This window comes from Girardinichthys multiradiatus, chromosome 3 (assembly GCF_021462225.1).
Source record: "Girardinichthys multiradiatus isolate DD_20200921_A chromosome 3, DD_fGirMul_XY1, whole genome shotgun sequence".
In the NCBI taxonomy this organism is placed as follows: domain Eukaryota; kingdom Metazoa; phylum Chordata; class Actinopteri; order Cyprinodontiformes; family Goodeidae; genus Girardinichthys; species Girardinichthys multiradiatus.
This window is the reverse complement of record NC_061796.1, coordinates 43,242,671-43,264,579: the sequence shown is the minus strand read 5'-3', so window position 1 is coordinate 43,264,579 and position 21,909 is coordinate 43,242,671. Positions and strand designations below refer to the sequence as shown.

At 38.9% G+C, this 21,909-nt stretch overlaps 1 protein-coding gene across 2 annotated transcripts in view; it reads right to left on the bottom strand.

Annotated features, from left to right (window-relative positions):
* The window catches only part of bbs9 (Bardet-Biedl syndrome 9), a 220,473-nt gene that overhangs the window by 127,779 nt on the left and 70,785 nt on the right, over positions 1-21,909 (bottom strand). For both annotated transcript variants that reach the window (XM_047361863.1, XM_047361864.1), the window contains 3 exons: positions 21,465-21,560; positions 20,937-21,109; positions 20,694-20,846 (listed from right to left, as the gene is read on the bottom strand). In XM_047361863.1, the coding sequence (XP_047217819.1) occupies positions 20,694-20,846; positions 20,937-21,109; positions 21,465-21,560 (422 nt within the window). The remainder of the gene's footprint in view (positions 1-20,693; positions 20,847-20,936; positions 21,110-21,464; positions 21,561-21,909) is intronic.

Sequence of the window (21,909 nt, the reverse complement as noted above, 5' to 3'; positions counted from 1 at the left end):
TGTCTCTGCTCTGTTCTCTCAAACCCCCAGTCGGTCGTGGCAGATGGCCGCTCACACTGAGCCTGGTTCTGCTGGAGGTTTCTTCTTGTTAAAAGGGAGTTTTTCCTCTCCGCTGTCGCTACATGCATGCTCAGTATGAGGGATTGCTGCAAAGTCAACGCCAGTGACTGTCCACTGTCTCTACATGCTCATCCAGGAGCAGTGAATGCTGCAAGTCATTGACTGGATGCAATCTGCTGGATTTCCTTAGGCAGAAAAACTTTTTATCCAATTTGAATAAATAACTAACTCTGACTGCACTGTTTAATGGTTAGGATTAATTGGAATGTATGTACCTGACTGTTGTGAAGTGCCTTGAGACATGTGTTGTGAATTGGCGCTATATAAATAAAACTGAATTCAATTGAATTAATAAGTCAAATCTTAAAAATATTAGTAAAACTTTGTTACAAGATTATTCCAAAATGTATTACTTAAAGCATTTCTCTGTAACCTTTACCTGATTTTCCTAAACTCAGAAATAAAGTGTATGAGGTACATGCTGGTTTTTGATGCAGTTAAGGACCCAAAAAACCCAGGAGTCTGGGTTTTTTGGCCTCTTATGGTGCAGTGTGTCTATTTAAAAAATCGAAATGTTCTTAAATATTATGCAACTTCCCAACAACTTGAGCAATCCTAGCTTAGGTAATCTTAAAATAAACACACAGTCCACAGCGGGTAAATGATTTTGACTTTGATCCAGTCATTAATACATTTATCAAAAGAAAGGATTGTCTAACAAATTTATTATGTAACCATGAGTCTGAGGCCAAGATACCTAACCTTCTGACTCCAGCAGAGACACCACAGGGAGCAACCACATGGTTGTTTTGGTTGCTTGTTAAGGCTGTAATTTATAGACTCCCACTAAGAATCCCTGAAAAGGCTGTCAGTTACAGGACTGAAAATGATAGAACATTAAAGATAATTTGCCTAAGTTGGTTAGCATACCACAGGGGAATACCGGCTCTGTTTAAACAAGCAGTTTTAGCCACTGATATAACTGTCTTTTCTAATGCAATAGCATATGACCAATGGCAGTTGGATATCAACAATGTTAAAGTGGCATTTTATTTATTTATTTGCGTAACATTTATGTTGTAGCATCACAACTTAAAAATGACATTTAATATGACAAGTAATTCCCTACGATTTAACTAATTCAGTGTCACAGCTTGAAATAGGGTTAGGATTTGAGTTTATTTATCACAAGGTACTGAATATAACACACTTTGAAATGAGTGAAACAGAACTCTCTGTGTGTGTCTGTAGATTATGCTTTGTCTGTTTGTGGTCAGAGACCAAAACAAGGCAGTCTAATCTTGGTAGACAAAACAGCCAGACTACAAATTACCACCACACACAGAGACACCTCACACACGCCAACTCCCTTTCTGCTTTTCACCAGTTTTTTCCTTTCCCCCTTGTTCTTTTTACCTGCTAAATGTTAGCCTGTCATCTTTGGTTTGCGTTTTCCTCTCTCCTGTTATTTTCTTACAGCCAGTGTTGACGAGAGATCATGAATATGTAAAGTCTCTTGGGTAAAAACAAAAAACAACTTGGGTACATATCCTCAGGAATTGTTGTAGGACATCATTGTAAAGAGTACTAAAGCAGTAACATTTATTATTTAACATGGTGTAATTTCACGTTGTTCCACAAGTACATCTTTGCTTGTTGATTCTGAATACCTGTGGCAAAGCCCTGTTTCAGTGTGATCCAATCCTCTTCCTTTGCACATCCATGATCGGGTCGTGGGGATGACAGTGCCAGGTGGGTAACCCAGACATGCCTCTCCCAGGCGACACCCTCCAGCTTGTTCTAGGGGATCCAAAGGCATTCCCAGGCCAGATGGGATATATAGTCTTTCAGTGTGTTCTGGGTCTTTCCCGGGTTCTCCTCCCAGCGGAACGTGCAAGTTTTCCTGAGGCACCCAGGAGGCACCCTGAGCTAACCCCCGGATGATGTATCTCTTCACCCCATCTCTTCAGCCAGAGCTTCCTCTCTATCATGCTAGAGTAGGTTTTCGCAGAAAGGCTAAGAAGCATGATCCCTACAAAGTAGGATCCCTCAATTGTTGGTACCAATCGACGGTCCCTTGATTGGATTTCCATTTCATTCATTTATATTACACAGAGTTTCCACCGTGATTCTGATTGCCATTTGGACCAACTGATACATTAATATGGCAGATTATGACCCCAGATCAACCAAAATAACTCTGCGACCTCCAGCTGGAAGACATTCATTATCAGAGTAACATAATCTCATTACTTTGTAGACTATAAGCAAGTTGTCAAGCTGATATAAAATGCCCCTATTCTGTGTCTTAACCATCCTTTGGCAGATGGGTACAAAAATATTTTGTACCCATATTTTGTGTAAGTTTGTGTTTCCAGCTTGTAAAACATTACTTTCATACAGTTTTTTGCTTTATTTTCTGGGCTTGTTAGATTGAATTGTCAGTGAAACTAAACAAAGACATTATAATAGTTGTTGTGACAGTTAAAGGCTCTAACTGATGAAAAATCTTTTGCTATTTTTAAGACTATAAGATTTAAATTATTAAATCAGGACTTATTTTGGGCCAGATAAAGAGTAAATACATTATTTAGCAAAACACAATTGGTCTAATGTTACCTATTTTATTGTGGGATTCAGCATTTAAGGAAAAATGTTCAACAAAACTAAAAACCTAAACTTAATCTTAGTTCTTGAGATGTTTGTTTTATTTGTTTGTTTTTTTTTACTTTACATGAACTCAAAATATTTAATTACTCAATTTAGGTTGAGTTAAAATTTTTATTAAAAAGGTGAAAGTTGTTTTTAGATAAAAAAAAAACACTTCTTGGACTAGGTTTTTGCAAATGAAATTACCGTAAGTAATTGGAACACTGTTCTGTGGATCTAAATGAAGTCCTTCAGAGCAACTACTGCTGCCCAAACCCCTTTTCATGGTTGTTTATCCTGATCATAAAAGGCAGCTGAATATAAGGATAACTGTTTCCTTCTGACAGAAAAAGAGAAGAAAATCTTCTGTACTTACAGACTGACACACATAATCACACAGATCTTCTTTATACAAACACAGACAGAGAGCTTCCCAGTCCAAACCGAACCACAAACACTTGATGCAGTCCAGACCAAGGAGACCCGAGAAGCCAACAAACACAACTCCCCCCTCCCCACACACACATACACACACCCACAGAGCCAGGTCTGAGGTGATGGTTTAGGTTGCGGTCCCGGTGAAAACGACACTAATTTGAAGCTAAGGAGCTTTGGCTGAGACGAAATTCCATAATCTTACAACAGTGAGAGCTGAATGCGAGCAATGACAATGTTAAGTACAGGAGGTCTCTTCTGGAGCTACTGTGATGCTAGCACAGATAACATCTTCTATGTTCACTTATGCTGCTAATACAGAGTTAGCTTTGTAACCTGACCTCCATATATGTGAACAATACACAGATACATGCACACACATCTTCAGTAATCAAAAAACAGACACATAAGTGCACTGACAGTTCAAACCTTAAAAAGTACACTAAATACATTTTGCCCACATACATACCTTTGGCAGGATGTGTGTACCTGTGTGTGTAGTAGTAGTGTGTGAAAGTATTGCCCTCTACCATGTGTCTACCTGTATCTGCATTTCTCTCAATGGTCTCCTTTGAAGGAGCCAGGACAGAAAAAGAAATGTGAGTGGGTGAGGAAAAAAAGATCAGGAAAAAATGAGGAGAACTCTGGGAATTCACTAAAACAAGATAAATATCCTCGGCTTGGCATCGCATGGCTGCCACACTCCTGGTTACACACAAACGCATACGCTGACACAGACACTGATTACAGAATAAATATGTGTAATCTTATAAATCAGCCATTGTTACTGAGACAAAGAAACAACCACACGTACACAACTAGACAACAACCAGAGACAGAGATGATGAGTCTGCAGAAAGTGATCTGATGGAGGTGATCATTCATGCAGGGTCATACACATATGTTTCAATGTCAATATGAATTCAAGATAGAGATGTTTTTGACAACTTATTACCAACGGAATATTTCTTTTTTAAATAAAAGCACTTTCTGTTTGATTAACTCAGAACAAAACATGGTGTGAAACTGTTTGTAATAACTTCCTTTGAACATAAAGAGATATTTCCATCTCTGGTGGGATAAATAATAGACCTGAATTTTCAATACAAATGATAATGATAATGAAAATGATAAAGATGTTAAATGTTCATATATTAAATTAGTCTTCAGGTGAATGACAGACTAGAAAGGATCTAAAATGTTTATTTGAGTTCTTAGAGACTTGAAAATTGACTTGGAAAGAAATCCATTTGAACATCTCCTGCTTTACAACCCATGCAGTGATCAAACTTTGTTAAGTAATAACCTACTTCAGAAGAGAGGACATGACACACTGCATCTGATTTACGACACCTTTTGTAAAGCAACCAGAGCAGCTGAGAAGCAATAAGCTGAGAAGGATTATAAAAAGAAAGAGCAAAACTACAAATATACAAAAAGCTATTTCCCAGTTCAGATTTCACATTTACTGATGGAAAAAATAAAATGAAAATATTTACAAAGAGATTGTGCTCTTTTCAAGCAGTTTGCCTGAGACTGCAAACGTGCATGGGTTAGAAATCTAAAAAAAATCTTAAAGTGTGATAAAAGTTAATAACCCAAATAAATCCCTGATAATTAGTATATCATCTGTTGATTAGACCAACTAATCTTAGAATCAGAAAGGAAAAAGACAAAAGTGAAGATATGTCCAAGTCTGGTTTCTATGGTTAAAAAAAATAAGAAAAGTTTATTGTTACAAAAAGTGACATTATAAAATATTTTAATATACAAACAAGTAAAAAATACAAATCAATGCCATCAAACAAACCAAGCATTAACTAGAAATGTGTTGATTTATGTTTTTATTTTTTATTGGCATATGTTACTGCATTCACTATTTAAAATGCAGACATAAACACAAATGTTTTCCAGAAACTCTTCAGCATCCATAAGCTCCAGCTTGGAATGCAGATGTGTATATTATTTCAGTGTAATATAGTTCAACAAACTGCCAACTTCTCTCATTATGTGTATGATTTCCATACATTCAGACCACATGACATACTTTGTATAACTATATTTAGAGCTAATATAATAATGGAAGAACCCGACACACAGGGATTATTGTTGAAGTAGTACTTCCCTCACAAACAGGAATGCATTTAATCAGAAATCAGAGGCATATGGTGGGATTTCTTTTATGAGGGGTGTGTATATTAAAGTTGGCTCATAGTCACTGGAGCGTGTACATTTCTTTAATGAGGGAGTCATTGCTCCACATGGACCAGCATACCAAGGCTTTCTGGTTGGAATAAAAAAAGCTTAAGCAAGTTCAAACATTAAATGCATTGTTTAATGTTATTAATGTTAAACTATTAGTTTACAGCAATAATAGTTTGAATTTAGCTGAATGATTTAATAAAGAAAGCTTTCTAAAACCCGGGTAGATTTTGAATGTTTTGCAAAATATTAATTCCTATTTGAATAAATATGTAATTTGTTTTTTTTTAATTGTTAAACTAATCTATTTTTATTGTCTAAAAAGACAATATTCTAAAACCTAGTCCCCCTGTCAAATTGAGATGCATTTTTTTGGCAGAATTTAACAATGATTAAAGTGCAAAGTAGGAACATACTGTGTTCAGTTTTGACTTGTGTTGTATTTGAAAACGTTTACCATTTCTTCTTATTCATTCATCTATTTAAAATCTGGAGTTTAATATCAATGGATTCAGTACAAAGTGAGATGGACACAGAAAAAAATTGTTAAAATGTCCTGACTGTTACTCTGATTTCTAGAGTAGAAAACAACAGTGAACAGTGGCAAAATAGGCAGCTACGTCAATGTTTCATCATTTTTTCTGGACTAGACAAACACACTAAAAACTGGATTTAAAAAAAATTGATACCTTCTTTTTGGAAATATTTTTTTTTAAAGGGGACATATGCAAAACCCACCTTTTAGCCATTAAATACAATTTGTTGTGTACTTGGAGTTTGTAGGAGGGCAGAATAGTTGAATTTAGTCTCTCCAGGTGCTGTGGAAAAATCTTTACATTCTGTTTGGGTCATATTTTCAGTCCATTCAGTTTTCTTCATCATCTGTTACGTTTTTCCATCTGTTACGTCACAGTATTCGAACAGCTAAATAAGGTTATGGACCTCTGGCTAATCAATTTTGGGTATCCACCATATTTATTTATTTCTTGCTGCGATTTTGTAGTTCAAGCTCAAGTATGCCAACGATGAAAGAGGACAAGTTCGGTTCAGTTTGGTGTATGAACCCACACAATTCATTACACCATCCCCCAGCATCAGAACCTCTTTAAAGTGACAGGTTGAATTTTATTTTTCATGGAAATTTCCTCAATTCTCTGGGGAAATTCCTGTTTCCCCCACTTTAAGGGCAAGTACTTCAGCAACCTCCTCCAGTATCATGAAGGATTTGCTGAAAGACTTCATCTGATTAAGGAGTCAGTTCCTTCTATCTATGGAAACGATGGAAACAGCAAAGCTGTAAGCTGCAAATAACACTAAAATGACAACAAACTTTATTTTAGACATGAATTTATTGTGTGTTGATATGACGTCCTGGCCATTGTTTTTATAGTAGCATCGTGCCTTCTGCTTATGTTAGTGCTGTGTGCTGCTTTTAGCTCCTTGAGGACAGAACCGTACTGCGTGTTTTCAATAGTATGATTACATACAAAGTTTGGCATTGTTTTTGCTGTTTTTGTCTTGTTTCTGCAGCGCTAGATAACTGTTATCAAACTACAAAAATGGCTGAACGGGTTAAAGTGGAGAGCTCTTCGACCTTGAGGGGGACGGGGTCCGAAGGGCCTCAATAACATTTAAAGAAATGGCACCAAAACGAGTTGGGTAAAAGAGGAGCCTGTGGAGCTACAATAACAAGGAGTTCAGACCAAAGCATTGAAGTTCCACTTTATATAGACCACAACTGAATGATTTAAGCATTAAAAGGAAGATTTTATAAGCATGATATGTCACCTTTAAATGTCTGTTTTTCTGAGCAAAAAACATTCATTTGCATGGGAAAAAGCTGTGCCCATTAGAAAAGGTTGTGTGGATGACCTTACCTAGCTCCAAACACACCTGATAAAAAATAATAATACGTATATAATAAGTTTGTTAATAAGTAATTAATTTAAACGAGGAGGCATTCAAACACCTAAAACATGCAGTCTGTCAGGTGACCAGGTTTGCCTCAAATATGCTTTTTAACTTTCTTTAAAAGGTAAATTGTCATGTGCTAAAAACAATAATAAATCAAATCAAAGGGTTGATATAACTAGACCAACTGTCATAATTCTTCATCCTCTTACAAATTATACCAAACCACCACATCAAGTATGATGTTTGCTATATAGATCTTTTTTTTTATTATTTTATTTTCTATTCCATTTGTTTCGAAACTGCTCTGCATTTGTACCATATTTAATATTATTGTTTAGTAACAATCTTTGCATTAAACCTGAATTTTATATTTATTTAAATTTCTTCTTCTAGCACATATGATTTTATATTTTTGTAATGGCCTTTGTTTGTTTTCTATATTATATGCAATCATCACAGACTTAAGGATGACTTAAGTCATCTTCTTATTTTTCTTTATTTTTGTTATTTTAATTTAAACTTTCTGAGTTTTAGCTTGCATTTTTAAATAGTGCAGTATATCTGATTAAATAACCCGACTTGCCTGTATTATCACCCTGTTTTGGAGCAAAAGTCACAACTATTATTGGAAAGCCCACAACAGAAATGGAACTTTTCCATCACCAGTTCACTGCGGTCTTCTGACACACGATGTCAATGAAGTCATGCATGTTTACAGATTTTGGCCAACAGCATGAAACTGCACAAATCATCTTGTAAGTTGCAAAGTTGGTGTCATTTACACCAGGGCTAAACAAAAGCTCCCCACAATCAGAGCAAAATGTAAACAGCACCCTGCTGTGGTTTTTAGTGCTACAGCCAGAAAAATGAGGAGGGGGAAAGTTTGAAACAGTGAGAGAGTCAAAATTGACCTCTGACTCCAATCACAGTCAAATGCCATTCAGGTGTCACCATCGGTCTTAATTAGTCAGTGTCCACAAAGCAAGTGTAAAATCAAATCTGGTCTGCTGGCACTGATCTATCACATCGTTTAATTAAAGCTAAGGAATAAAAGCGATGAAATCTCTGTCCCTCTGATCTCTTCCCAGCGTGATCGCTTTCCAACATAGACGACTTGTTAAATCCTCGCTTGGTGCTCAGCAACAACACAGCACAATGAGGTCATTGGCAGGGTGGGATACTTTTCCTTATTGTGATTCAAATTGGTAAAAATTTCAATCTAAATCTAATGTTTGGACTGCACTGCTTTGTGTGCTTGGTGGACCATTTCAGCTTTTAAAAAAAAGTATTTCATCATTTTTTATTCATGGCAGATCATATCCATAGTCTTTCTGTAATTACTTTGTTAGCCACCTTGTTCTGTGCTCATTACCTTGTCTTCATAAGCAATAAACTTCCTCTGCTTTGTCTGTTTTTATTATTCACATTGTCCCTTTGTCATGTGAGTCAAATCTGTTACTTGCAGGGCAGAGAGCAAATAAATGAAAGGAGATGAATGGGAAGAGTTACATTTGTTCAGTGATATTTCTTTATTTTTTGGATCAGATGACCAAAAGGAGGGTAAAAAGGGAGGAGGACATAAATGAATATTCATCTGCCTGCATTGTATTTTTTCCTTTTTTTGTAAATATTTCCTTTTTTGTTTTTCCATTACTTGTTTTTTATTTCTATATTCATTTTTGTAACTTGCATTAGAGAAGGTTTGAAGAATTTGCTTACAATAAAATGTTAAAATTTATACTTTGTTGCTTGTTTAAACTTACACAATCCAGCTGGACCTATTACTGAGTGGCATCTGGGTAAAGTGCAGATGTCCTAATGTAAAAAATATGCTGTTTCATTTTCTGCATGTCAAGAACGACAGATGAGGTTCACTGATGACTGTTTTTATGTTGGTATCTATAACACATGTACCTAGAAGTATCCAGAAAAATGACAAGCAAATAAAAAAAAAAAATGAAATGCAAAACAGAAAAGACTCTGAGGCGACATTTTCTATAAATTCAACAGCTTTGGAAATGAGCCAGAGTCTAAGGGTTAGTCTTCTGTTTTGGTACCTGGGTGAATAAGCTTTGAAAGTCTGGATTGAATGTCGAGGACATCTGCATTCCCGCATAAAGACCCTCAAGAAGATTTTTTCTTTTTAATTTTAGGCCTGCAGTGCATGTGCAAAAACTGCTTTAATCTTTTCTTTTTCCAAATCTCATTCTTTCATGTTCCTTTAAACTCCTTCAATCCACCTCCTCATCTTTCTTCTTTCATATGTCTTCACATTCGGTGTATACACACAATGCACACTCTTTGTATTCCTGTCTTTCTAGTCTCTGCCTTTTCATCCCTCCATCTCTTCTATCTTTCTCAGAAAGTTCCCCTCTGATCCCCTCAACGTTTTCCAACCCCTCCCACTACTGACCACATCCATATGTTAATAATAAAGTCTCCTCCAGCTCCACCACATCTATGAGGAAATCCTCTAGCAGGTCATCTATGCCTGTCTGATAAAGAACAGCACAGATCCTTCATCCTCACTCCTCTCCTCATCCTTCCATGTTTTTTTAACATGATGTTCATACTAAATTGTATACAGAGCCCAAAAGATGAGGCTTGACCCTGGTAAAACATCAGTATGGATTGTGAAGTATTCCACCCACAACTGCTGCAGCATTCAATAGTTTTAAACCCGAGTAAAACCTGGGGAAAATAAAAAAGATAGAACTAGATCTGATCAAGTCAGAGGAAATTAAAAGAAATTAGAGTCAGACTTGGCTGAAAACTACCTGGTGGTTAGACGAACACAGCAGATTTTTGTTTGTGCTGAAAAGCAAAGTTTATTGAGACAAATTTATCTCATCTAACAGGTTAGTACAGAGTGAAATCTGAGACATTTTAATTTTAGCAGTTAATGACCAAATGACACTTGGAATGAAATAGGAAAACCAGTTAAAGTCCAAAACAATTTAAAATGGCAGGCATCATCAAATTTGCTTGCTCATGGCTAAACAGAGAGAAAAATGTTGCAACAGATGAAAAAATACATGTAATCGTGACATGTTTTCAGATTGTTCTGCTAATTGCACGATAATTTAATGGCTACTTGGGCTGCACGGTATTACAAAAACAATTATAATATATGTTATTTTTCAACAACAACTTCCCCATCATAACTATGTCCCCACCACTTTGGTGGGGATTTGAAATTTAAAAGCCCACTAAATACAGCATCCAAACCAAATGAAAGTTGGTTGGTTAAAAATTAAACATAAACCAAACTGCTGTTAAACGATTATAAAAAAAAGTGCTAACAGCAGCTTTGAAGACCAACAGATTGTCATTTCAAATGATTGTTAGAAGAAAAACATTTACTTTCTTACCTTCTCCATCTGCATGCATTTTTACACCGGAGACTCTATGCATTGCTTGTGTGTGGTGTGTGTGTATGTGTGTGTAAAAGAAAGACTGGGAGCCTGTTGAGTATATTTGATTTTTCAGAGGCTCCTCATTAACAGATAAAGAGACAAAATCTATCCTCATGGAGACAGTAAACCTCAGAGGACTCTCACCATACAGCCCCATGAACAGGACACAGAGTGTCAACCATTTGATTGAAAGACAGCCATTCATTGATGAGACAGTCAAATAAATAGACCATCCTAAAGAAAACTAAACAGACCACCGCCACTTTTCTGTGCTTCATTCAGCCTCAAGAAAGGTCTCAGTGTGTGTGACGGTGAGACAGTAAAACCTTGAATGCAAACGTGTTTGTTCTCAAGGTAAAATATCTGGGGGGTGGGGTGTACTCAGAGGGAAACACAGGGGGAGGAAGTTTCGATGGACCCCATGAATCCTTTAATCTGAATATCAAACACACGTGGCTCCTGAGGGACAACCATTCACTGCAGATAAACCCCTCATGTTCCGCCTCTTTCAATGAACACACTCTTGTTAATGTTACAACAATCCAACAGTTCACAGAGACAAGAGCAGACTTAAGAAAACATAAATGAAATGCCCAGTTAGAGATAAACAGGTATACACAGAAAAACATCTTACATACATCACTGTTTTCTAAACTCCCTGTTTTCTAAACATGGTCATAATTTCTTTCGTTTGTTTAACAAAATTACAAGAAATATCATGAAATGTCTGAACCACAAATACTGTAAGCAAACAAGACTAGCACCTGAGCAAGCATTTAGCACTTTACAGCTTCCTAAATGTTTTATTTAAATAGTATACATTTGATATACTCATGAAGTTCAGGGGCAATGAAGCTTTACGAGTTATCCTGGTTGTGCGGCAACTGAAAACCTAGCTGCGACCTGAATTGGGTTGATTATGGTCATGTTGAGTTAACATTTCTGGACCTTGCACATATTCCTCTTTACAATTGTGCTGCACTGGTTTGGACTCTTTACTGTTCCTACAGCACATCGTATGGGTCCCAAGTCTCAAAGACGTTATCCAGACATCGAAAACCACAGCCATTCCAGGATGGGACCCTGAAGTTGTTTTGCTGGAACGGACGCCCAGCAAAGCTCTGTGCATCCTCCGGATGTTATTTTATTTTTTAAAAGTCTACTCTTGGCACAGCCAGTCTCTGCATTTGGGTCCTTAATAACTTGCAAACTTGTCACTTTTTTCTAACTCACTGCAGGTACAGGATCTATTACTGCTAATACCTACACAGAACCTCATTTCAAAAACTATAAGTTGTGAGTTTTCCAAAATCTGACTAATTTATTATCTCAATTAAAATATGAAACACAACAGTGCATATTTTGTAAAAATAAAATAAAAAAATAAAAAAGCTGTTAATGGCTAACTCGGAAAAAAATACATACAATCTCTAAATATAGATTATTTTTCCACATACAAAGATACCAGAGAGAGATCTGTCTGTTAAAGGTGGTGGTCCTGCTCTCCACAGTGGGATCTGTGTTTAACTGTGTTTGGAGCAACATTTGGGGCCAGATAAATCAAGCAGCTGTCTACTAGAAGCCTCCATTAGGGGCCCAACGAGGCCCCTGGATGGCCTGTCAGTCACCCCGTCAGTCAGCGAGCCACCCTCTTCCAGCGTTTGAACTCATAATTACAGGGAAAGTCCGCTTGGTTTGGCCCGGAATGGCTCCCGAGATCCCCCACCACCTCTCAGAAAGCAGCTCCTGCTAGCCCAGCGCTAATGCTAATACTAACAAACAATGAGCATTTCGCCTCAAGAGGAAACGGTACTGAGGAAAATATTTATGTAAACTGAAAAGACTCTCTCCCCTTTTCAGCCCCCTTTGGCCTTTTCTTCATTCATCTTGCACAGACTCATTCAGGACTTTTAGTTTTTATTTAGTTGAGTGACAGCTCTGTGTTAGTCCTGGAGTTAAAAAGGTTAGTACGTTATTAAGAAAGAAGAACACTAAAGCTATGCACACCTCTGGCAGCTAAAGAGTACTTAGACAACATTTATAGTGGACAATGTAAAAGCCATAGAGAAAGATGGCTTTTTAAGCAGTAAGATAGAGGGTAAAGGAGAAAATGTCTTCCAACCAGGAGAAACATTCAGAGAACTGGAACAGCCTCCAAACAAGCTGGTGATTTTGGTCCATTGCTGGTTTGTACGCTCAATGAGCTACACCAACACATCACAAGCCATCATTCATAAGTCTTACTTTATTCTGAAACCTATAAATCATAAGCGCCTACTTGATATATTGAGTATATTTTGGAGTTTGGCCACTTTAGACGGCAGATGAAAGTTTTTGCATTTAAATGTACACGCATTTAAAGTAAGATGTGGCCTGCTAGATCTCAGAAGTTCATGAATAAAATATGGACCTACAAAGGCAGCATGAACAATGGAAATATTATCCTTCACTGTATAAATGCACACTGGACCACAGAGTATTCTCACAGGGAGCCTATTCCTCTTATCTCTGACGGTTCGTCAGTGCTGACTGGCCACTGCATGTGGAGACACACACCCTGCTAACGAGGTGGGAGAAATTCTTCCCCCCACAATCATCCAAGATTGATGCAGAAAATTTACCCAGCAGACATTCCTCTGAGTCCAAATGAAAGAGGTGCCTGGTTCACCAACATTCCTGATTGGCCACACATTCCTTTACGAGTCTGACAACGGTGTGATTGCAGGCACGGAGCCATGGCTTCATGAGGTAAACTTTTATAAAAGTTCTACTTTCAAAATAGTCAAACTGGGTTTCACCTGGTGGAGTGTTTACATAGGAAAAACACTGATTTCAATCCCTGTTCCAGGCTGGAGAAGATCACAAAAACTGAAACTTCCCACTTTAAATCAAATGTGTGAGGTGGTGTTAAAAGTGTTAATCATAGAAAAGAAACAGAAAGATTTAAGTAAGCTCCAATAAACCTAACTGATTATTAAACGATTTGGATATCCTTTTTATCTTAACATTTCCACAAAAATTAAAACATTAATCTGATGAAGCAATACAACAAAGATATTTAATAAAAACTAATTTATCTAGCAAAAAAAAAAAACAATGAATAGTTTAAATAAGGACATATTTGATTTTCACTTATTAAACCCCAGTCAAACACTAAAAAGCAAGATTTCAAACCTTTAAAAAAATCTGTAGCCAAACTGCTGAGTTGGTCTTCGGAAGCATGACTTTTAATCCTGACATGAATTATTAATTTGACGCATTCATCACTCTTCCGACCAGCCATCAATAGCCTCCATTATGGCGATGTGTATACATTACAGAGTGTATAGTGTGTCAGAAACTTCCCGCATATGAGCTGCTGGATGGCGGGAAGAGAAAAAAACAGGGAGAGAAAGACTGAGAGAAAGTAAGAATGATGGACAGGAGCGACAGCAGAAAGCATTATTTTGTCCAGATTTCACAACTAAAAATCAACCAGAACAATGTGAGACACTGGCATTTTGAAAGACTAGACATTTATGGATTATGGAAGGTCAGGAGTGTGAGTTACAAGGTTACTCAGACTTTACCAATGATGCAAATTCTGTAAGAAACCTTTGTAGATGACTGACATTACATTAGAGAGGCTTACAATAAAATAATAGATACAACAACACCTATCTTTAAAGGAGTTTTTTTGTTAAACTCTTGGTATAATACCAACATAGCTGGTCAAAAACAAAATAACAGAGGAAGACAACTCACTTTGCCAAGTACAGGCACAAAACTTCAAAGTAAAATGTTTGCAATTACACAATTTGTTGTACATCATGAACCATACTTTATACTTGCAAATTAGCCTCTCTTTTTGTTTGTTTGTGTCATCCATCCATCAATCCATCCATCCATTTATCCCCAAAATTTATTGGGAGATTGACAGGTGGGAGAGGGAAGCTCCAACATCCCTCTCCCCAGCAACTATCTTCAGCTTATTCTAGGTGCTCCCAAGGTATTCACCCCAGCACATTCTGGGTGTCATCCAAGAAAGACATGTCCAGAAATCCCCTAAAGAAGGGGACCCAGGAGGCATCCCGATCAGATGTTTGAGCCACCTCAACTGGCTTCTTTTTAAAGGGTGGAGCAGTGACCTTCCCCAAATGAACGAGCTCCTCAGCTTTCTCTAAGCTTGGGTCAAGTCACCTTACATGCTCATTTCAGCCCTTTGTAAACAGAATCTTGTTCCTTCAGTCATGATCCATATTGGATGACCAAAATTTATGAGGCTCAGAACATAGATAGACTGGGGAATAGAGAGTTTCACTTCTAAGCTCAGCTCTTCTTCGTCATAACAAACAAGAACAGATGAATTTTGTGTAAAGAAATGCTGGTGTCTAGAATGTGCTACTGCAGCTATAACTCATAATATTGGTTTGACATTCTTTTGGCAGAAAGAATTGGTTAAAACATACTTTTTATTTTTTGTACATCTCTTTTTAGATTTGGGGTCTTACGCCAGGCATTATTTAGTGTTTGGAATACTTAGTCAGCTGCTTCTGCATTAGAACAACTAACAGCAAAGTTACAATTGTGGATCATAGCAGATATTTAAGAGAGCAAGAAAAAACAACCCAGCAGCACAGTTTCCAAACCTAATATTCAGTCTTTTAACGTAACAAACCTGCTGACTGTTTTTTTTAACACTGCATAGATAAATATCATAACAAATGCAGTTGATTAAATTGCTCAGGGTAAAGACATTAACCACTGCTAGTATAGAAAAAAATAAATTCAAAGTGGACATGTTTAGATCGGGCACATGGCCAGCTTAAGGTGAACACTGTTTATTTTAGCCTAAATGGCATTAGTAATTCAGTAAGTTCATTTCCTTTTATTAAGCTCCAACTAAAGTTCGAGAACCCCGGAAATTATTTTACATGAAATGAGAGGGGTATCAAAGCACAGTGTTGGATATAGCAAGGCTCTGATCACACACGGCTAAATAGCGAAATGTTAACAAATTTAACACCTAATGAAGAGATGATGTCCCCCAGCCCTGCTGAGCTAATGAGAAGCTAATGAAAAGTGGAAAAGATGACCGCCAATTCAGCCTCTAGAGTAAACAGCAAGGGCAAGCAACCATCACTTCATCTCACTCAGATACTCACAGTTCCGCCCTACTGTAAGGTTTAGAAAAGAGAGAGAAAAGAGATGCTTTGATTTAAAATCAGTTTTACACTGACCTCAGCTTTACTGTCCAAACACAAGGATGTGTGGGTTTTTCCATTAAAATCATTGAGCATATTGCTCTAACCTTAACCCCCAAATGACCCCCACATGAGATGCATGAACCCAAATATGCTTGTAGTTAGAGTGACTTAGGTTATCCTGAGTTATCTCTGCAGTTATGTTGCTATAGGTTTAGGCTGTTGGAGGCAAAATGACCACTTTTCCTCACTCTGCTGCATTCTCCTTCTACTCTCCAATTTTGCATTATTTGCTCTTGATTCAGCTTTTAACTTCATGGTGGTTGTTCTCTTTATAAAAGCTACACCTGGCTTGCTGTTCTGTTTAGCTGTAACATCTTCCTGGAGGGGAGCATTGGCTGGGCTACTGCTGCCAACAACCTAATGTTCTTCTATTGAAGATGCAATTGGCTTTTTCTTTCAGTGTTTAACCCTATCTCTCCTAGACATAGCTAAACTGTATGTGATCTCTATCATCCTATAGACTTTAAATCTGGCTCGGGGCTTATCTGCTTAGCTGTGTTTCTCTGGTAGATGAAGCTTCTAAAAGGAGCTACTACTGCCTTTAAAGTTTCACTTTTCTTTAACATAGAAAGTACTCCTGGAGCAGGGCTTCTGTGTTTTTTGTGTGTATGCTCCGTCTTCTCAAACCCCAGTCGGTCATCGCAGATGGTTGCTCACACTGAGCCCAGGTTCTGCTGTTCAAAAGGGTGATTTCCTTTCCACTGTAACTACATTTATGCTTAGTATGAGGGATTGCTGCAAAGTCAATGCCTCCATCTGTCGCTACATACTCATCCAGGAGGAGTGAGTGCTACAAGTCAGTCACTGGATGCAATCTGCTATGTTTTTTTAGATAAATCTTTTTAACCAATTTGAATAATAAACAGAACTTGACTGCATTGTTTGATAACTTGGACTGTGTGTAATGGACTTTGAATAATGGACTCTGTTTGATAAGATTTGAATTGACTTTTTTTTCTCATTTAATTTTGTAAAGTGCCTCGGGACAACATGTGTTTTGAACTGGCACTATATAAATAAACTGAATTGAATTAAAATAATATCCAACCACAAACACATATTAACATCATTATAGTCTTGACCCTCAGACATCGCTTAAAGGTGTCACAATGTATGGACTGTCCAAGATATCCTCACAGCATCCACAAACATCCGCACTCAGAAGAATAAAAATTGAAATTGGTCCTTTGGAACATAGATGTGCATGCAGGCACAAAGTTATGATGTGTTAGTGTGAATTTACAGTGTGAAGTTTGTGGTCTGGTGGTTTATGGACTTCCTCTGTTTAGGCGATTAGCTGTGAGCTCACACCCACTTTCTCTCACACACACATCATTGATGGTCTGTGTTTGTGTGTGATTGTATTATTTGAAAACAAAATTTGGGAAATAACTCAAAAACTGACTGCTAAATCCACAGTGCTTCAGTAAAAGTTTCTTCTGCCTTCTGTCTTGCTAGTTTCTACCTACATGACTGGTCAGGGGTTCACATGCAGCTATGGAAATAAATGTAACGTTAATTATAGGCTTGTAAGTATGCATTAGAGCCGTTCTTTTTCAGGATAGTATGATGATGCAACAAACAAGTTCAATTTTAACAACAATAATTAGATTCACAAGTTTAAATTTGTTTGTAAACCTCTCTAATACACAGAGAGTCAAAATGACACATACAGACCAAGATATATGCATAATATATGTAAAAATGTACCTCAGTAAGTTGCGGAGAAACCACGTGCTGTAGCAGCTGTGAACCCTAATCCTGTCATATTTGTGGCTGCTCTTCTAATCAGAAACAGTAGAGCTCACGGTTGAGGTCAGGGTCATTCTAGGCCCTAATGTTATTATTATCCATTCCAAACCAGTTTTGATCTGTGATTGTAGTCCTTTTGGAACTTCCTATTGGGTACAGGAGTCAACCCTCTAACCCACACTACCACCCTCATATGAAAGTAAATCAATCAATCAATCAATCCATCCATCCATCCATCCATCCATCCATCCATCCATCCATCCATACATACATACATACATAAAGTTTATCGGGAGTTTGACAGATGCAAGAGGCAACATCCCCCTGCCCAGCAACTTGAAATTATTCAAGATTTTCAAGAACACCATAAGAAAAAAACAGACTCAGGCCAATCACAATATGGAAAATGCTAAACTGGCAGAGCCACTGTCCACAGTGAGGTAAATTTACTGTTACTTCAACTTCGACAGACACCTTCAAGGTTAACTGCAATTTATAGCTGCTTATTTAGACAAACTGAATGCTTTCTGGAGATACATATGATGCTCAGAGGAGACAATTGAGTTTTTGGCCAGAATGACAAGAAAATGTATTTGGAAGAGTCAAGGACGAACCTAAGAACACTGTACCAACTGTCAAGCATAGAGAAGTACCATCATGCTCAGGGGCTGTGTTGCACCCCATGGTAGAGGTGAATTGCACAGGGTGGATGGGATAATGAAAACGAGCCACTACCTCCAAATTCTTCTAATTCCTCCTAATTCAACTTCTCAATGGTTGAAACTTGGGACACAATTTGATGTTTCAACAGGATTATACACATCAAAACTGGTTTTGAAATAAATACAGCAGACTAACTTTGCACTTCTGTATTGGCCCTGACTTAAACCCTATAGAAAATGATTTAACTATCCTTGTAAGCTGAGTTCATGCCAGGAAATAAACTACTTAAAATAAGGTCTACAATTTCTGAAAACACGAAGGATCAAATATCCAGCCAGAATTATGCAAGATGCATATTGCTAGAGAACCTTAAACAACATATTAGTGGGGGTTTATATGTACATTTAAACCTCTGTGTATAACTTTAACCTGTTTGGACTAAAGAAAATCCACAATTCCTATTTTATAAATGTATTAAGGTTGTTTGCTGTATATTTATACTACACCTGCAGAAATGTTCGTATTACCAGCCTTTTTAACGAAAGGTGCACGGTACTTATGAATGCAAGATGTATTTAGTGGTAAATGCGGCTCAATATAGAACATTTGTGTATCTGTTAACACCTGAATCTAAACACCTGTGGGTCTGAATGTGAGCGTGCTTGTGTATGCAAGGTTTCTCCATACAAATATGCTATAGCGAGTGTAAGGAGCCACAGACCTGCCCCCTGGGCCAGGGACAGATACGCCCAAGCAGATCCAGCCATGGTACCAGAGACCCGAGATCCCGGAACATATCACTCCCAAGCAGAGGCCTGACAGAGCCCAGGGGTCCAGGCCCCGGCAAGCAGCCACTGGGAGTGAGCCAGCACACACCAAAGCACCCAGCCCTGGATACCGAGAACCACAACTACACCAGCAGGCAGAGACACCAACCACCAGCAGGTAGTGTGGAGGGAAGGTAATAGGCCCCACATTTGATGGGGGACCTAAACAGATCCAGGAGAGGGAGCAGCCCAAGACCCAACCTGACACAAAAACAGGCACACACAATCACAATCACACATTTCCACCCTCATGCGTTCACATAAGAAAACTCACACCCACGCACCCAACATAAAGACAAGCAACAATGGATGTCGTACACTCACTCACACTCCCCATACATACTCTATACTCCCAGGTCCAGGTGCCGATACCCCATAGGGACCACCAGTCCCCGGACCCAGGAGGTGGGTCCGAGACAGGAAGACCGCCCCAGCCGGGCTAGCCCGGGCTCATGCTTGAACCTGAGCAAAACCGGCCCGAGCATCAACCCCCTGCCCCAACCCCAGTCCCAAATGACCCCCATCCTCATCTGGAGAGGGGGCCAGGAACAAAAGAGGGGTCTACATGGTACAAACCAGCCCGCCAACCAGAGCCACCACAGAATAAAATAGTCCCAACCCCCCAATGAATTCCGATCCCAACCACATGAGCTCCCCACTCCCAATGAACCCTGACAAGAATCTCCCCACAGGGCCACCCCCAAGCAGGACACAGATAGCGAACACATGCCCCCAAACCCAAAATGCCATAAATCCCCCTCCCCCCCAGGACGTGGGAACACCCCACAGGAGAGCTTCATCACCCCACAGGAGAGCTTCATCCCCGAAAATCTGATGAAGCAACACCCACACAGCGCAAGCCCCGATCCGCCACGACCCGCCCCCACCACACAGCGCCGCGACGGCAAGGCAAGGGCCCCGCGCAACGCCATCCCAGCCCCCGCCCACAGGCGCAACAGGGGAGACACCATCAAGCGCCGAGCTTACAACGGAACCCCCGACCCCACACCAAAATGGGACAAACTCACCCGGCAAGAGGTCCCTGGCCAGTGGCAAGCACTCGGGGCGGGCATCCCCCACCACGCCCCCGCAACCACACAGACACACCACATCACTGTCACTGCAACAATAGCCCAGGTAAAAACATTATCCAGCTCAGCTCTACCATCGCCGTTCAGCCGATCCAGATGCCGGTGACCCCACATCCAAGAAGAGGACACAAGCCCCCCACCCCACACGCTGCAGCCCTTCATGCCCCCCTCTACCACCCACTGACACAACAGCCAGCAGAGCAGCAATTAATGTGACATTCAAAGTGATGTTGAGTGTGAAACCTCTGACCACCACTGCAGATGGGATATTTGTCTCCTGAATTTTTATTTTTAATGGGAGGATTTTTTTATCTGAGGCATCCTAATCAGTGGTCAGCCTGTCTCATTTTAGTCATAACTTTCAGTTTATGAATTATACAGTATATGGAAATACACCTTACAGACTGTGGACAGGTATTATGCTTATGTGTCTCTGACCTGGTTGTAAGTGGCGTCTAGCAGTGAGTCCAGGTTCTGCAGAGGTGCCGGGGTCTTGTCTTTGAATCGGGTCAGCAGGCGCCGCTGGATAGCTCTGAACTGGACGGCTCGCTCAGACAGCAGATCCTGATACTGTTGAGCACTGACACGCAGCTGCGATGAACAAAAACAAAATGCAAAGGCAACCATTTAACTTTTTCTTTTTTTATGACTCCTAAACATGACGACCCTGGTTATATCTACCTGAAAGTGATTGTCTACAGACAGGAAGTACTCTTGAAGCGGCATAGGACCACTAAAACTTTTCTTGAAGTCTTTGATTTCCAGTTTGGAGAAATGTTGATCAAATCTCTGAACAAGTTCTTTCACCACCAGCCACATGTCCTCGAAACTGTCGCTCTGAATGCGGTAACGCTCTACAAAAAAGGGAGACACAGTGCAAACCTTTGCTGACTTTCCTTAACCTTCAGCAGCAGACGTTTTTCTCCATGTTATATTTATCACAAATACAATTTATCACATCCTGCAGGAAAGTGAATTGCAAATGCTTCTGGCTGTAATAAGTAGTAATAACAGAAAAGAGCTGATCGGGTCTTTTTGCTTGTCAATTGTCATATGAAATGTTACAAAAAGCGCTAAAAATAGCATCAGCAGCTGTGGATATTATTTAGGAAGGAAAACCTTTTGAAAAGCTTAATCCCACATTCTAACTAGCCTTGATGGAGGTTAACAAGCACCACCTCCTGTATGTGGTTCCATACTCAGACTCACGGGAGGTCTTTGAGGACACCACAGTAACTTTGGCTCCAGACAGAAACTGAAAAGCCAAACTGTTCCCATCTTTATCTTCTGTTTTCGCTGAAAACTCTGCAAAGGGAAACAGAAAGAAGAAAACAGCCTGATGAGACAGATACGACAGCCTATCATGATACAAGACGCCAACAAAGGTGAACAAGATACAGTCGCACTCTTCACAAACACAATGGAAACTTACACAAATCCCTCATGAAAGAAAAAACCCACAATCAGTAGCACTACTGAGTTTGTGTTTAGACAAAAAAAACGCTGAAAATAGCCAACTGCTGGAGAAAAAGAGGTTAACAGAGAATCACAAATAACCATGCAAAACACATTCACATACAGGTCCTTCTCAAAATATTAGCATATTGTGATAAAGTTCATTATTTTCCATAATGTCATGATGGAAATTTAATAT